At 39.1% G+C, this 14,912-nt stretch overlaps 1 protein-coding gene across 1 annotated transcript in view; it reads left to right on the top strand.

Annotated features, from left to right (window-relative positions):
* The window catches only part of LOC119140798 (guanine nucleotide-binding protein G(q) subunit alpha-like), a 135,748-nt gene extending 126,410 nt beyond the window's left edge, over window positions 1-9,338 (top strand). Inside the window, exon 7 of the mRNA XM_037372405.1 lies at window positions 3,885-9,338. Within this exon, the coding sequence (XP_037228302.1) occupies window positions 3,885-4,075 (191 nt within the window). The 3' untranslated portion in view covers window positions 4,076-9,338. The remainder of the gene's footprint in view (window positions 1-3,884) is intronic.
* Window positions 9,339-14,912: the final 5,574 nt, after the last annotated feature.

A 14,912-nucleotide genomic window follows, 5' to 3' on the forward strand; every position in this document is an offset into this window, starting at 1 on the left:
ACTCTTAATTCCGCAGATCTTGCTGGACTTAACCCCTTAGACAAGGTTATGGTTTGATTTGATTTCTTCTGGTGGAAAGATGAGGTGGATTACACAGTCTCTGGCTTGCATGGATCACTGTGTGGTCCCCTCTGCTGTTCCAGCACCCTGTTTGGAGATGTTGAAGATGGACAGATTTGGAGAACTCATCAGAATTAGGTATTTTTCAGCTGGATCACTTCTCCCATGAAGTTTCCTGTGTGGTAACACAATGGAGAAAGTGTCACAGGAATGAGAAATGCTAACCAGGATGGCAAATTGGACTGATTAAACTAAGCAGTTGTACTGCACAGTATGTCATAACAACATTGGATGAGAGACTGAGACATGGTCAAGGGTCAGAGTATCACATGAAGGTATGCATTCACAGCTAATACAAAAAGACTGACTCACAGACTGGACTAAAAACTTGTGGGTCAAGATAAAGGCAGTTTAATGAAGCAATAGCAAAAGTCATGCACGCAGAAGCAAAGGAAAACAAAAGTTGTTATTCTCTACTTCTCATCAGCAGGCGATGTTCAGCCACTTCCCAGGAAGCAGGGCTTCAGTGCATGTAGCAGTTGCTCCAGAAGACAAACTTTGTAAATAACGAATGCCTCCCCTTCCTCCTCCTTTCTCCTAGCTTTTATATCTGAGCAGACATCATATGGTATGGAATATCCTTTTGGTCTGTTTGGGTCAGCTGTCCTGGTTCTGTCCCCTCCCAAGATCTTGCCCACCTCCAGCCTACTGGTGAGGAGGGGGGAATGCTGGAGAGACAGCCTTGATTGCTGCACGATCACTGCTCAGTAGTAGCCAAAACACTGGTGTATCACCACCACCTTTCTAGCTACCAATACAAACCACAGCACTATGAGGGCTGTTATGGGGCTCAGCCAGACCCAATACACTTGGGAAGGAAAGAAGAGAAAAATGTCTATCCACAGGAGCACACTCCCCTCCAGAGTCTTCAAAGAAAAATTATTACACTCACTAAGCTAATGTAGCCAAGCCAGATTGTAGTATTTTTTATATAGGACTTGACTAACATATTGAGAGATCCTTTGAAGACTGCTAAATAGGGAGCAATGGACAAGAAACCTATTTATTTGTATTATAATTATTTTCCAAGATTATTTAGATCATAACCACTTAGCATTGTAAATCTAACATAGGCTCATTCCCGTTTTTCTAAATTCCTGATGTGGCAAAGTTTCTTTTTAACCTCACTTTTCTGTGCTTGAACTCCAGTCAAAAAAAATTTTAAATTACATATTAATCAGCAGACATTTTAGGTAAGCAAAATTTGTATACAGGCTTTGAATAGTGCAGTAGATTTTGAGAGGGACAACCCTGCCTGTGTCTACCTATTGTAAAACTAACAAAATTCTAGGAAGTTGATTAAAACAATAAATGGCTTATTTTGAAGAAATCATTGTCTTTGAAAGTCTTGGAGTCTCCTTTAAAAATATTTAAACTCATTAAGAGTAAAAAAGAATTGTAGTGAAATTTATTGTTGCTGCGGTTTCTATAAAATGTGTGCTGAAGCTAAAGGATAGAATCTGTTGAGAAACTTTTTTAAAATTTTTGAACAGTCCTCTCTGTCCTACCTCAGAGAACTTATCTGTTTACATGTTCTTCTGTACATCTCAGCAAATGTGTAGTTTGTGTATGTGTCTATACATATATACACATATATATTCATGTGCATACACCAAGATATTGTTGCAGAATCATGTTCTCCTTCCACAAGGTTTTGCAACCAATAGATATCAGAAAGCATATGATTTCTCTTCTGTGCTTCCTTTGCTATCTAATTTTTGCAGTTATCCAAATTAGAAATGTTTGCAATTGTATTTAAGTATTAAAACTAAGTTTTATTGTGCAGTTACTGAAAGTTATGTGGGCACACACTAACCCCCTAAGTACAGATTTCATAACCACTGAAGGACAGAACTATTTAACAGCTGATCACTGGTATTTATATTTTCATGTAACAAGACCAGGACTAACGAGGAGATAGGAGGAGGAGGCACAGCAAACATACATGTTCTGTAGAAACCCACATTGAAGAAAAAGGAGGGCATGGGAATAATGGCCTATGAAAACTGCATTGGTACAGAATAGCAGTATAGGAAAATAATAGCTTGTGGCTCATGTTTCTGCTTCTTTGCTGCTTTTTTGGCTGTAAACATGAACAAATCCTCACTGTTCTAAACTGGAAATCATTATTTTGCCTTCTGTCTTGTGTAAAGCAAAACATTTATATATAGCCTTTGTGGTGTTCTGAAAATTACAAACTTAATTTAGACTTAATAGGACTATACATATATTATAAATTAGAAATTTAAATATATAATTTAGATAAATGATTTGTTAGAACATTAACTTTTTGCAATTTAACAGCTTCAGCTAGCAAGCATTTATATTTTATTATCACTAAAGTAAATTAAATTCTATTGGAGACAGTGTCAGTCTAGGATGTAACTTGATTTTGCTACATTTTAAAAGAACGTACTTATTAATCAGTGACCTAGATGAAGGGATAGGATGTACCCTCAGCAAGTTTGCGGATGATACAAAACTGGGAGGAGTAGCTAATACACCAGAAGGCTGTGCTGCCATTCAGTGAGACCTGGACAGACTAGAGAGTTGGGCAGAGAGGAACCTAGTGAAGTTCAATAAAGGCAAATATAAGGTCCTGCACCTAGGGAGGAACAACCCCCTGCACCAGTACAGGCTGGGGCTGACCTGCTGGAAGGCAGCTCTGTGGAGAAAGACCTGGGAGTTCTGGTGGACAGGCAAGTTGACCATGAGCCAGCAGTGTGCCCTCGTGGCCAAGAAGGCCAATGGGATCCTGGGGTACATTAGGAGGAGCGTGGCCAGTAGGACAAAGGAGGTTATCCTCCCCCTCTACTCTGCCCTGGTGAGGCAGCATCTGGAGTTCTGTGCCCAGTTCTGGGCTCCCCAGTTCAAGAGAGACAGGGAACTACTGGACAGGGCCTAGCAGAGGGCTACCAAGATGATGAGGGGACTGGAGCATCTCCCTTATGAGGCAAGGCTGAGAGAGATGGGCCTGTTTAGCCTGGAGAAGACTGAGAGGGGATCTTATCAATGTCTACAAATATCTTCAGGGTGAGTGTCAAGAGGATGGGGCCACACTCCTTTTAGTGGTGCCCAGCAACAGGACAAGGGGCAATGGGCACAAACTGCAACACAGGAAGTTCCATCTGAATACAAGGAAGAACTTCTTTACCTTGAGGGTGACAGACCACTGGAACAGGCTGCCCAGAGAGGTTGTGGAGTCTCCTTCTCTGGAGACATTAAAAACCCACCTGGATGCAACTCTGTGCAACCTGCTCTAGGCGAACCTGCTTTAGCAGGGGGATTGAACTAGATGATCTGCAGAGGTCCCTTCCAACCCTGACCTTTCTGTGATTCTGTACTTAAGTATACTTTAAATATAGTAGATACAGACTGAAAATGGGCCAATTCTATTATTTTTAAAAATATTTATTAGTATAAAGCAACTATTTCTTCTGTTGTTCATTTTGTGTGGTTATAGGTTATCAATTTCACTTCTCCATTTTAAACGTCTTATGGAAGAAAGAGGATAGTCAGCAGGAAAAGAAAAGCTTCTACATGATCAACTTCTGGAATTTCCTTCCATTTTTATTTTTTAATGATTCCTACTGGGAAAAGACAGTGTATGGTAGTATTTATTATTAAAAATTTCCCCTTCTCTTATACGAGGATCACAGACTGAGTCTTTCTTCTGTTTTCTGCTTCTAAGGTTCCCCTCTTAAAGAAGCTCAAATATTTAATTGACTTTAGGAAAAACTGACTTTTTCCTTCTTAATTATCAGGACCACAACGGGATGCACAAGCAGCACGAGAGTTCATCTTGAAAATGTTTGTAGACCTGAATCCAGACAGTGACAAAATTATCTACTCCCACTTCACATGTGCTACAGACACAGAGAATATACGCTTCGTCTTTGCTGCTGTCAAGGACACAATCCTACAGTTAAATCTGAAGGAGTACAACCTGGTCTAACTGTGCTTAGGAGGCCCTCCAAGACCATCTCTGGGTGATTGAAGATACACAAGAGGGACTGTATTATCTGTGAAAACAAATTGCATAATACTAATTTATTGCCAGCCTGGACTCTGTTGAATGTCCACAGAGTTTTTATTTAATATTATGATTTTATTTAAACTGTATGGAGGAAAAACAAAAGATGTATTCACAGTACATTTCCTTATTTTTTAGGCAAAACCTTGTGACTCAATGTGTTTTAAATTCTCAGTCGTACACTCACAACGGATAACAGTTTTTTGCTACTGAAGCAAAATCAAACTGGTTTCCTCTTTCCCTGACCCTTTCTCTCTCCCTCCTTCCTCCCCTCCTTATGTTTTTAAAGGTACAGTGGCCATTTTCCCAGTTGCATTCCTTGGTAAAATATTTTCTGAGCGATTTGGTCAGGAAAAATGCTATCATCAGAACTGAAGTTATCAGTCATTCAAATTTTACAGAATGTACTTTCTCTGAAGGATCAAAAGTATTGATAGTGTGAGTTTTAAATTCTTTACATGAGTGTTTTCATTCTGTCTTTACTTTTGAGGCTAGAATATTGGGATTGCAATATAGTATATATTTAGAGTTTAACCATACTTTCACAGTTCAGATAGATGCATAGTAGGCAGTAATGAAATAATTAAAGACACAAACCTGGGATGTTCATGGAATATCACAGAATCTCTTTTTAATTGCCATGTGCCATTATTTTCTCTTTTCTTTATTCACAAATGCCAAACAGAAATGTCATGGACACTACATTTTCCCCAGTGGCTACAGCCTGAAACAGCCTGGAAGCTTTTTTTATCCAGTTTCATGCATTTTTTCTTAAGTTAGAGCTTTTTTAAAGTGTGCTTTTCCACAGTAGAAAAAATATTTTTGCTATGTAAAATCTTGCCAAATCTGGCTTTTTATAAAACCAGTACTTTTGAAACATAAGATACAGATTGAAATACCAGATTGGGAACTGACCTGACTGAGCCAACTGCCAAATGATAAACCACCATAATTTCAGCTCATATGTTCCCTTTGTTAGAAAATGTTCAAATTTTTAATGCCAAAACCAACAATGTGAGTGAATATGCTACTAGGTATACATGTATAGAAGACAGTTTAACTGTCTCCTTATGTCAGAGATGGCATGACATTGCATACAATGTTTTCTATAATAATATCAAAGCACCTTTGTACAGCATGAAATTATTGATGAATGATCACATTCAGGAACCTTTCTTGATAAGGTTGCCTCTTAACTGATTCACAGACATTTGATAGGCTTCATACAAAATAGCCTCTCTTGATGTTCTTTAGAAAGATTTATTAATGTAAATAAAACAATGAGAAAATCACTCTTGACATTTAAACATGCAAATTTTTAATAACAAAAATGTAGCACACATTGATGAGCAGCTTAGGTTGAAAGGTGTTTTTTTGACTAGGTGCATGATTGCTAGCAAGCTACAGAGAGCTCAGAGGTCAAATGTAATTGGATTGATTATCTACAATGCCAAGTAGCACTAGACTGCACTTAGCACAGAAATTGTGCCTCAGCAGCAGAGGAGAGGTGGGAAAAGAATGACTTATTAGTTGACTAACAAAGTTAACAATAAATACTAATGAGATGGTTTTATCCTTAACCCTCCCAACTCCAAAACAACAATAATAAGAACAGTTGCTATTTTTTGTTCCCTCATAAAACACCTTATAATTGAAAACTGACTGTAGGTATAGTGCAATTATGAATGCTATAATCATTGTACATACATGTCTATATATATATGGCAGCACCCACACTGGCTTTGCAATCATTAATTTTTGGCAAATTGAATGTGCTGTTTTGATATATATCTATGTAATTGTATTCAATGTCTTACAGCTAATTCACATTTTAAATAATGTTATTTTATTTACTTTTTTAAGAGAAGAATGTAAATTTTGTCAGTTTATTTCTGACTAGGGATTTTTTTGTTTTTATTTAAAAAGCAAAAAAAGCTTATTATAGTACAGAGTGGTACTAGCATCATGCTGTATAAAATCATTTGTACATTCCTGAGTAAATCAGAGACACGCAGAGGACATTCACAAAGTAATGCTTAAATCTTGTCAGGGTTTTATACAGATGTAGAAACCATTTTTGTTGGAAGAATTTATGCCATTATATCTAGGATTGGAACATAAGCTCTTAAATATGAATTTGTATTTGGCAGATTCAACTTCAGATAATTTTAACTTTATTAGAACAGTGAATTTAGAGACATTTCAAACTATTGAACATAAGTACTAATGGGTATATGCTATTTCCCTAAAAATATCATGAAAAAATACAGAACATCAGATCAGTTATATTATTTCAGAAATTACAGAAACCTTAGATCTAACAACAAAAAAGTTGCTAGTGCATGATAATATTCCTTCTTTTAACCTGGGAATACATTGACCACCTTGGATTTAGTGATATAAATAGAACTGTAGCAAAAAAAAAAAAAAGAAAAAAAAAAGAAAAAAAAAAGCCAGCGGTGTCTAACGAAGGTTTGGGGTTTGGTTTGGTTTGTTATGGGATATTGGGGGGAGGAATGGGGTTTTAAATTTTGTATAAAAACAAAACAAAAGTTTACTCATGCTTTATAGATATATTGTGATTGCAAAATTCAAGAGTGTGTGCTTCTGGTATATTTTGAGTTGAACCTGTGTCAATGTTTGGATCATTTGAGCATATTCTGAAAAAATATATATTCAGCATGCTAATGCAAGCCTTACATGAGTCACCTAACACAGCATTGCAGTGTGACAGTGTTTACAAAAACATTTCCTTTTTAAATTACATAGCTGTTCCCACTTGCAATATATTCCATTGCTGTTGCTGTTTTAATTGGTGATTTCCACTATGCATTATAGTACTTGAGTCCAGAAGTATGTCCCTCTAACATGAAGCTGAAGGCAAAAACAAGACAGAAACCCTTTTAACTTTGCCAAAATTATGTGATTTCATTGAATGTCATAAATGGGAGAGGAGGGAAGGAAAACATTGGGAACCTGTGTATTCTAGGTGTTAACTAGTACAAGAAAGCTGTAATATGTGTTTTACAGAAACCTTAAACTAGCTTTTTTCACTAACTGGCACTGTCCTGACATATATAGCTTGATGAAGCTATAAGGGCAGCTTACTTTTTATAATTCAGATTTTTGCTTTTCAATGTGTATGAACTGTAATTTTTAATCATAATGCCACATGATTGTGAAACACTTTTTTTAGTTTGAAAGTGGAGAACAGACTTTATGCTGGTTGTCAGTCAGAACTGACGGCATGATTTGCAAAAACTTTAAAAGGGGGTAAAAGGACTGCATATGAAGACATTGCTGGACTGCAAGCTTTTGGTTGTAAGATGAAAAAGACTTTCAGATTACTCAACCTAGTGCTCCTTCTTATGCAGTCTTCGCAAAATAATGAAATAATAGGAGAAAACAAAGACATGTTAAACCACATGGGAAAAAAAAAGCCCAAATAATTTATTATATGTGCTGCTGTTCTTGGAGCTCTGTGCATGGTTATCCTGAATTACATTAGTAAACTAATGAAGTGTGCACAGTATTTTAATAAGGCCTTCAAATTACCTACCTCTAATTAAGAAACCAATAAAGTGAATACGTTTTGGAGAGACTGTCACAAGTTATGAAATTAAAATGGCTTGTTGTAGATATTTAATGTCTATTTTAGATATCCACACTTTTGTAGATACAGTCCCTCTTTGGACATAAACAACTAAGGTCATATGTCCCTGTCCAATTTGTTAGTTTAGTAGAGATCTTGAAAAACAATGTGTTTTGGTTTGATAAGAACCACTGATATCTCTTTTTTTTTTATTTCTGGTTTTTTCCCATAATATTTTGAGTGTATCAATCATAACAAGCATTTCCATGTAATCAGTAATCCATTGAGGGTCATTATCTAGTTAGAGGGATTTTACTGTAACTTTCACTCAAGCTTTTTCAGAGTAGCCATGCTGCAGGAAAAAAAGAATAGGAGAATTGTTTGGGCAAAGCTGATGTTGAAGATAGTATCAAAAATGCAAGAGAATTCAACCAGATCAATCTTATTCTAAAGCTGTTTTTGTGGCTGGTTGGGTTTTTTTTCTCTCAAAAGATGGTCTAAGCTGAAGTCTATTGCTGGATTCCTTATTTATCATGCTGCAGGAAATCCTTACTTGACCGATATATTGGGGGGGGGGGGGTCAGATACATTTTTTAATTTGCAGTGTTTAAAAAAATAAAGATCATATTTGCTATTCTTAAAGTGTTATTTAAATGCATGTATTGTCTATTGTTTGGGGGAAAAAAATAGGTTGTGCTTTTTTGTTGAAAAAGCTAATGCATAAATAATGCTCCTCAAAAAACTTGCTGGGTTAAAAAATCAGTATTTTTGGCCATAAATTTGTACTATAGTATCTTCATTCCTTGACATTTAACTTTTCTGAAATATATTTGAGCTTCTAGTTCTCCCAAAATGTTTCTTATGATAAATATTGTATAGATGTATTATTCCAGTGATTACTTTTTAAATTATACATGCTCTGTCCTCATTGTCCATATATTAACATTTCCTGAATATCTTTATTATAGCCAGAAAGTTCAAAACATTTAAAGTTCAGTACAGTGAATACAGTTATTTTACATTATTACTAAAGATTTTTTGGCTTGTGTAGAACATAAACTCAGAAGTATGGGGGAAAAGAAATAATTATGTCTTTATTAACAGAAAACTTTCAGAATTTGTAGGCTGTTTAGTGAATTTCTTAAGTGTTTTGCATGATTGCAGTAGTACTGGAAAAGCAGACTGTTTCTTTGATCTTTTTGTTTACCTAAGTGACGATAAGAATAACAGAAAGATGCCTACATGTTGCTTTTTGGGATTCTGTCTCATACTTCATACAATCATTGGATCTCGGATCTTTACCACTGAAGAACAGAATTTCGGCCACTTGCAAAAATTACTTTGTTCTCTACTATGTCATTACAACAGTTTAATTAAGATTATTGAAATGCAAATAATTTGCCTAAGGACTTCAGTGAATTGCTATTTATTTTTCTTTCCTGTTGCAGAATGTAAAGGAGAGGGATCAGTGAGGAAGGATTTATTTTTCACCTCTATGTCTCAGTGAGACTATGTATTGGGTTTGCGTGGCAAGGTTTTGGTAGCAGGGCGGCTACAGGGGTGGCTTCTGTGAGAAGCTGGTAGAAGCTTCCCCCATGTCCAATGGAGCCAATGCTAGCCGGCTCCAAGATGGACCAACCGCTGGCCAAGGCCAAGCCAATCATCAACAGTGGTAGTGCCTCTGTGATAACATATTTAAGAAGGGGGAAAGAAAATACCTGTGCAACAAATTGCAGACAGACAGAGGAGTGAGAATATGCGAGAAAAAATCTGCAGACACTAAGGTCAGTGCAGAAGGAGGAGGAGGAAGTGCTCCAGGAGCCAGAGCAGAGATTCCCCTGCAGCCCATGGTGAAGACCATGGTGAGGGAAGCTGTCCACTTGCAGCCAGTGGAGGACCCCATGCCAGAGCAGGTGGATGTCCAAAGGAGGCTCTGAACTTGTGGGAAGCCCATGCTGGAGCAGGCTCCTGGCAGGACCTGTGGAGCCATGGAGAGAGGAGTCCATGCTGGAGCAGGTTTTCTGGCAGGACTTGGGAGCCTGTGGGGGACCCACGCTGGAGCAGTCTGTTCCTGAAGGACTGCACCCTGTTGGAAGGACGTCAGAGAAGTTCATGGAGAACTGTCTCCCCTAGGAGGGACCTCATGCTGGAGCAGAAGAGTGTGAGGAGTTCTCCCCCTGAGGAGGAAGGAGTGGCAGAGACAACGTGCAATGAACTGACTGCAACACTCATTTCCAGTCCCCCTGCATCACTCAGGGGGGAGGAGGTAAAGAAATCAGGAGTGAAGTTAAGCCTGGGAAAAAGGGAGGGGTGGGAGGGGGAAGGTGTTCCAAAGACCTGGGTTTATTTCTCATTATCCTACTCTGATTTGATTGGTAATAAATTAAACTACTTTCCCCAAGTTAAGTCTGTTTTGCCTGTGATGGTAATTGCTGAGTGATCTCCCTGTCCTTACATCAACCTACAAGCTTTTCATTATATTTTCTCTCCCCTGTCCAGTTGAGGAGAGTAGTGAGAGCTGCTTTGGTGGGCACCTGGTGTTCAGCCAAAGTCAAACCACCAGAGAATAACAACAATACAAGTGCAAGTTGTGATATTTAGATATGTGAAATAGATGTAGAAACTGTATGTGATAAATTTTGCATAGTTGTGACATAAACTTACATCACATACTATGATCATATGACCTCATCGACAAACCATTTTGTACTGTACTGTTCCAAACACTTAGGAGTTTCAGAGTAAACAAAGAAAGCTTCATCTGCCACAAAATATGCAGTTGCCTGCTCCTCATGAACACTTCTGGTATCAATGACAGTGAAGTTTCACAAAGCAGTTGACCCAATTTCATAGCTCATTGCTTCCAAAATGAACCACCCTCTAATTCCTCCTCAGTTCCTGAGTATTACCCTCCTCCCTTGTGTCCACCTTTGGTACTTGGTAAACCAGTAAACTGGGTGAAAGCAACCCCACTCATTTCCGCTCTTCTTCCTTGGCTAGTTTAGTAGTCTAATTTTCCATTTTCTGAGCCAGTTTGGCTAATCAGTGGTTCAGATAAGTGCCAGCCTGACTAAAGGGAAGAGGCAGAAGTGTGTGGCCAAAAGAAAGGCTTATAAATTAGAAAACAAGGAATAAGACCTTAAAACCTAATCCTGAAATTTCCACAAAGAGTGAATATTATCTAAGCCCCTCATTTTAAGAACTTCATGGGCTACTAGGTATTCTGGCTTGGGAGAATTGCCCTTTTCACTTTAAAAGGTCTTGATTTAATTTTTATTCAGAAAAAAAAAGCCTTTAAAGAAAATGGTAGGACAAGAAAACATCTTTTCTGCTCCCCTGTAAGAATAACAAGTTTGTGTAAATATGGACTAAAATCAACTGTATACAGACTGAAGCCAAAAAGTCATGCTTGGTTTTAGGAATAGAAAAGTATAAGAATTGGGCTTTCATTCGTCTCACAGGAAAAAAAATGAGTTCTTGTCACTATGCGTGACATTCAAGTTTTACTATCTCCTTGGCCAAAACACTCCTTCCTTCTCCCTTCACACTTGTCTATCACACTGATTAATTGCTTCCTGCATGTAAGGAAAATATTTTACAGTACTGCTCTATGTATGTACTGTGTGGAATACTTTCTGATCCTTCTTAATTAAGGGCAAATTGGTCTTCTAAAACTGAACAAATGATGAAGTGTAGTACAGTTGAAGAATACCAGAGCTTCTTGCTTAGTCTTCTGTCATCTTCCTTCTCCCATTTTCCTCTGATTATTTTTCTATATCTTTCACTCAGGGTATCTCCACCCCCTTTTCCCTTAATGAGTTTCATCTCCTGCTGTTGTTTGCAGCCTTCTGAGCTTTCCTTGGTGTTAGATTGTTTTTCCAGTTGGTCTCCTACAGGTGCTAACAAAGGGGGAAGGAGAGGAGTCTGGAGTGAAGGAATGAAGTTGATTCTGGGAAAGGGGGAGGTAAGATATTGTTTTAAAGGCGGTGGGTTTTGTTTTCCTCACTACCTGAAAATATTTATTTTAATTGGCAGTAAATTAAATTTTCCCAAGTCAAGTCTGTTTTGTCCGTGACGGTAATTGATAGCTGATCTCCCTGTGTGTATCTTGACCCCCGAGGTTTCTTTTCCCCATTCTTCCTAATCCCCCCCCCCATCTCACTTGGGGTGGGGGGTAAGCAGCTGGATGGGAGTTTGGCTGCTAGACAAAACTAACCCATCACAGAGACACACACAGGCAGAGCTGGATGGGACTCCCGGGTCCCCAGTAGCTAACTCCTCCATGATCTCATCTTTAGAGACACACATATGTGGGTCTTGCCCCTAGAGACCCCCAGACCCTATGGTGTCTTCAGCAGCTGGCTGGGATGACTCTGGTCCCTCCAGGAGCCAGCTCCTCCCATGGTCTCACCCTTAGAGAAACCATCCCCTCAGCTCCCAGGCCACTTCAACTACTTACCGGCTAGTCCAGCTTGATCTTCACTAGCACTCACACACTCACTCACACACCCAAACTTGCCCCAGTTGCTGGCACCACAAACACATGGGCCTCTGATCCCTGGTCCCCATACAGTGGCTGGCACTTGGTTTCGTGCACTCCAATGTTTCCAGTCATCAGCACCCAGGCACATGAGCCTTCTGGCCTATGGTCCCAGTCCAACTGCTGGCACCCAGACCCACACTCACTCCAGTTGCTGGCACCACAGATACATGGGTCCCTATGACCCAAGTGTAGAAGAATGGCTGCAGAAGCGTGGCCTTAGAATCTCTGAAGATCTGCACAATCCAGGCCTGGTATTAGAATAGGCCTGTAATCAGAATTGTACTGAAGTTGCTGTGCTGAAGTTAACAAGAAAGGTAGCCTTGGGCTATTCTCGAATCCTGAGACCAAGTAATTATGTTGTGCCAACAGGCCGTGGCTGTAACAAGCTACAGCTGCTGGGAAAGCAGGTGCAGGGCCAAGAAAGATAGGGAGCAGCATGGGAAAATAGGGAGTAACAAACTACAAGGCTGAAGCACAGCAGCACAATTAGCTACATGGATAGAATGCTTATTTTAGTCATGATAATTAGGGGTGTGAGAACCGCGCGCACTTAGAGACTACTAACCAATTATATTTCTGCTTTACGAATGTGCATGTGTATCGGTTCTATATAAGTAGTGTTAGAAACTAATAAAGTTGAGCAAGATGCATAACTCATATTGAGTGTTTTCTTGACTCGGGCGAACCCTTCTCCCCAACAGATAAGGAGCCTTCTGACAAAGACGTGCTAACTGTGAAAAGAAACTATTGAAGAGATAAGACTCATGGACACTAGAAATCTGATCAAAAGTAGGGTAAAGGTAATAGTGGAAGTGGGAGATCCGCGACTGCCTACTCAAATGGCCCCCCTCGAAGGAGGCAGATCCTCCACTGGGGGAGCATGTGTAGTGAATTAAAAAGGAGCGGTTACCTTTAAATCGAAGCGGGAAATAAACTAACCAATAATTAGTTAAGAGACGTAGACTTTAGGTGGAACTAACCAATTTCACTGTATAAAAGTGCACTGCGAGTTGAGCTAAGTGTGCAAGTTAACAGGAACAATCCCCCTTGCACCCAGCGCTGCAATAAACATACCTGCTTTATAATCTTCCATAGGTTGTGAAGTTTGTTTCTGCAAGTCATATCCCTATTAATATAATGGAGGCAGTGATCATATGTTGATCACCCTTGATATTATAATGAGCAACACACAGAAAGGTAAAAAAATAGACTATAGAACTGATTAAAACATTATAGTAAGCTGCAAGGCAAAATAAATTAAATAGACATACAACCTGCTCAGAGGGAAAGTGCAGCATGAAGTTGATAGGGATTCTCAGGCTGGCTGATGGGGAGCTCCATCAAGCACTCCTTGAGTTGAGATTTTATACCCTTGCAGTCACATAGGCTTTTCATATGGATAACTTCAGCTAAGCAAGCCTTTTTTATCAGTTTAGACAAAACTGGATGTGTGCTCCCCCTTATCATTTTTTATCATTTGGGCTTTGTTCCCTTTGAGATGGGGGGTGTGAGGCACTGTTATCACACATGCACAGTAGGGATCGAGGGCCTCAGAAAGGAGAAACTAACTCACACTACACCCAGTCCTGCTCCTCTCTTATGGCTTCAGTGTCGGTTTCCTTTCTTCAGTACACCACTTCTATTTTGTTTTTTCCAAACAACAGCCTGCACCTCAGATAATTATTCTTTACTCCTTGATGGGAGCTGCCACAAAGACCACCCAGTAAACATACTGACAAAAAATATCTCAGCCTGCATCCAAGTCCCAAGACATCACTGATAAACTCAGTCAAAACCTCCTCGATGGGGAGTAGTTAGCAGAACAAAGAAACCCTGATGGGAGCAAGGCAAAGAAACTCATAACAAACTGACCTTCCAGGAAAACAGGAGTCAGCAACAACTATTTCAGGAACTGATGTCCTACACCTACTTATTCATCTACACCAAAAAGGTATAAAAAGTAACTCGCTACCTACCCAAAATGAGCTTCTCTGCAAGAGCTTCTCTACAAAAGACAACAGACCAGACCGATGCCAGACCCAATGCAGGCTTAAATTAAGTGCAAAGTCTATAGTTATAATTCTTTCCTCTCTCTAGTTGACCAAAGAGTTCATTTCATACTGGTTTTGACTGTGACAGAGTTAATTTAATTCATAGTAGCTTGCACAGGGCTATGTTTTGGATTTGTGCTGAAAAGAGTGCTGATAACACAATGATGTTTAGTTATTACTGAGCAGAGCTTAAAGTGTCAAGGCCTTTTCTGTTCCTCGGACTGCCCTGCTAGTCAATAGGCAGGGGATGCACAAGAAGTTGGGATGGGACACAACCGGGACAGCTGACCCCAACTGGCCAAAGGGATATTCCATACCATATAATGTAATGGTGAGCAATTGTTTGTCTTTGAATCACTTGTTTTTCTTGTGTTTTATTTTCTTCTCTCTTTGTTGGTTGGCTTGGTTTTTTTTCCTTACAATTTTATTTTTTTAATTATTATTATTATTAAACTTTTTTATCTCAACCTGTCGTGATTTAACCCCAGCCAACAACTAAGTACCATGCAGCCGCTCACTCACTCCCCTTACACCACAACACCCCCCCCAGTGTGATGGGGAGGAGAATCAGAA

Source organism: Falco rusticolus, chromosome W (assembly GCF_015220075.1).
Source record: "Falco rusticolus isolate bFalRus1 chromosome W, bFalRus1.pri, whole genome shotgun sequence".
In the NCBI taxonomy this organism is placed as follows: Eukaryota; Metazoa; Chordata; class Aves; order Falconiformes; family Falconidae; genus Falco; species Falco rusticolus.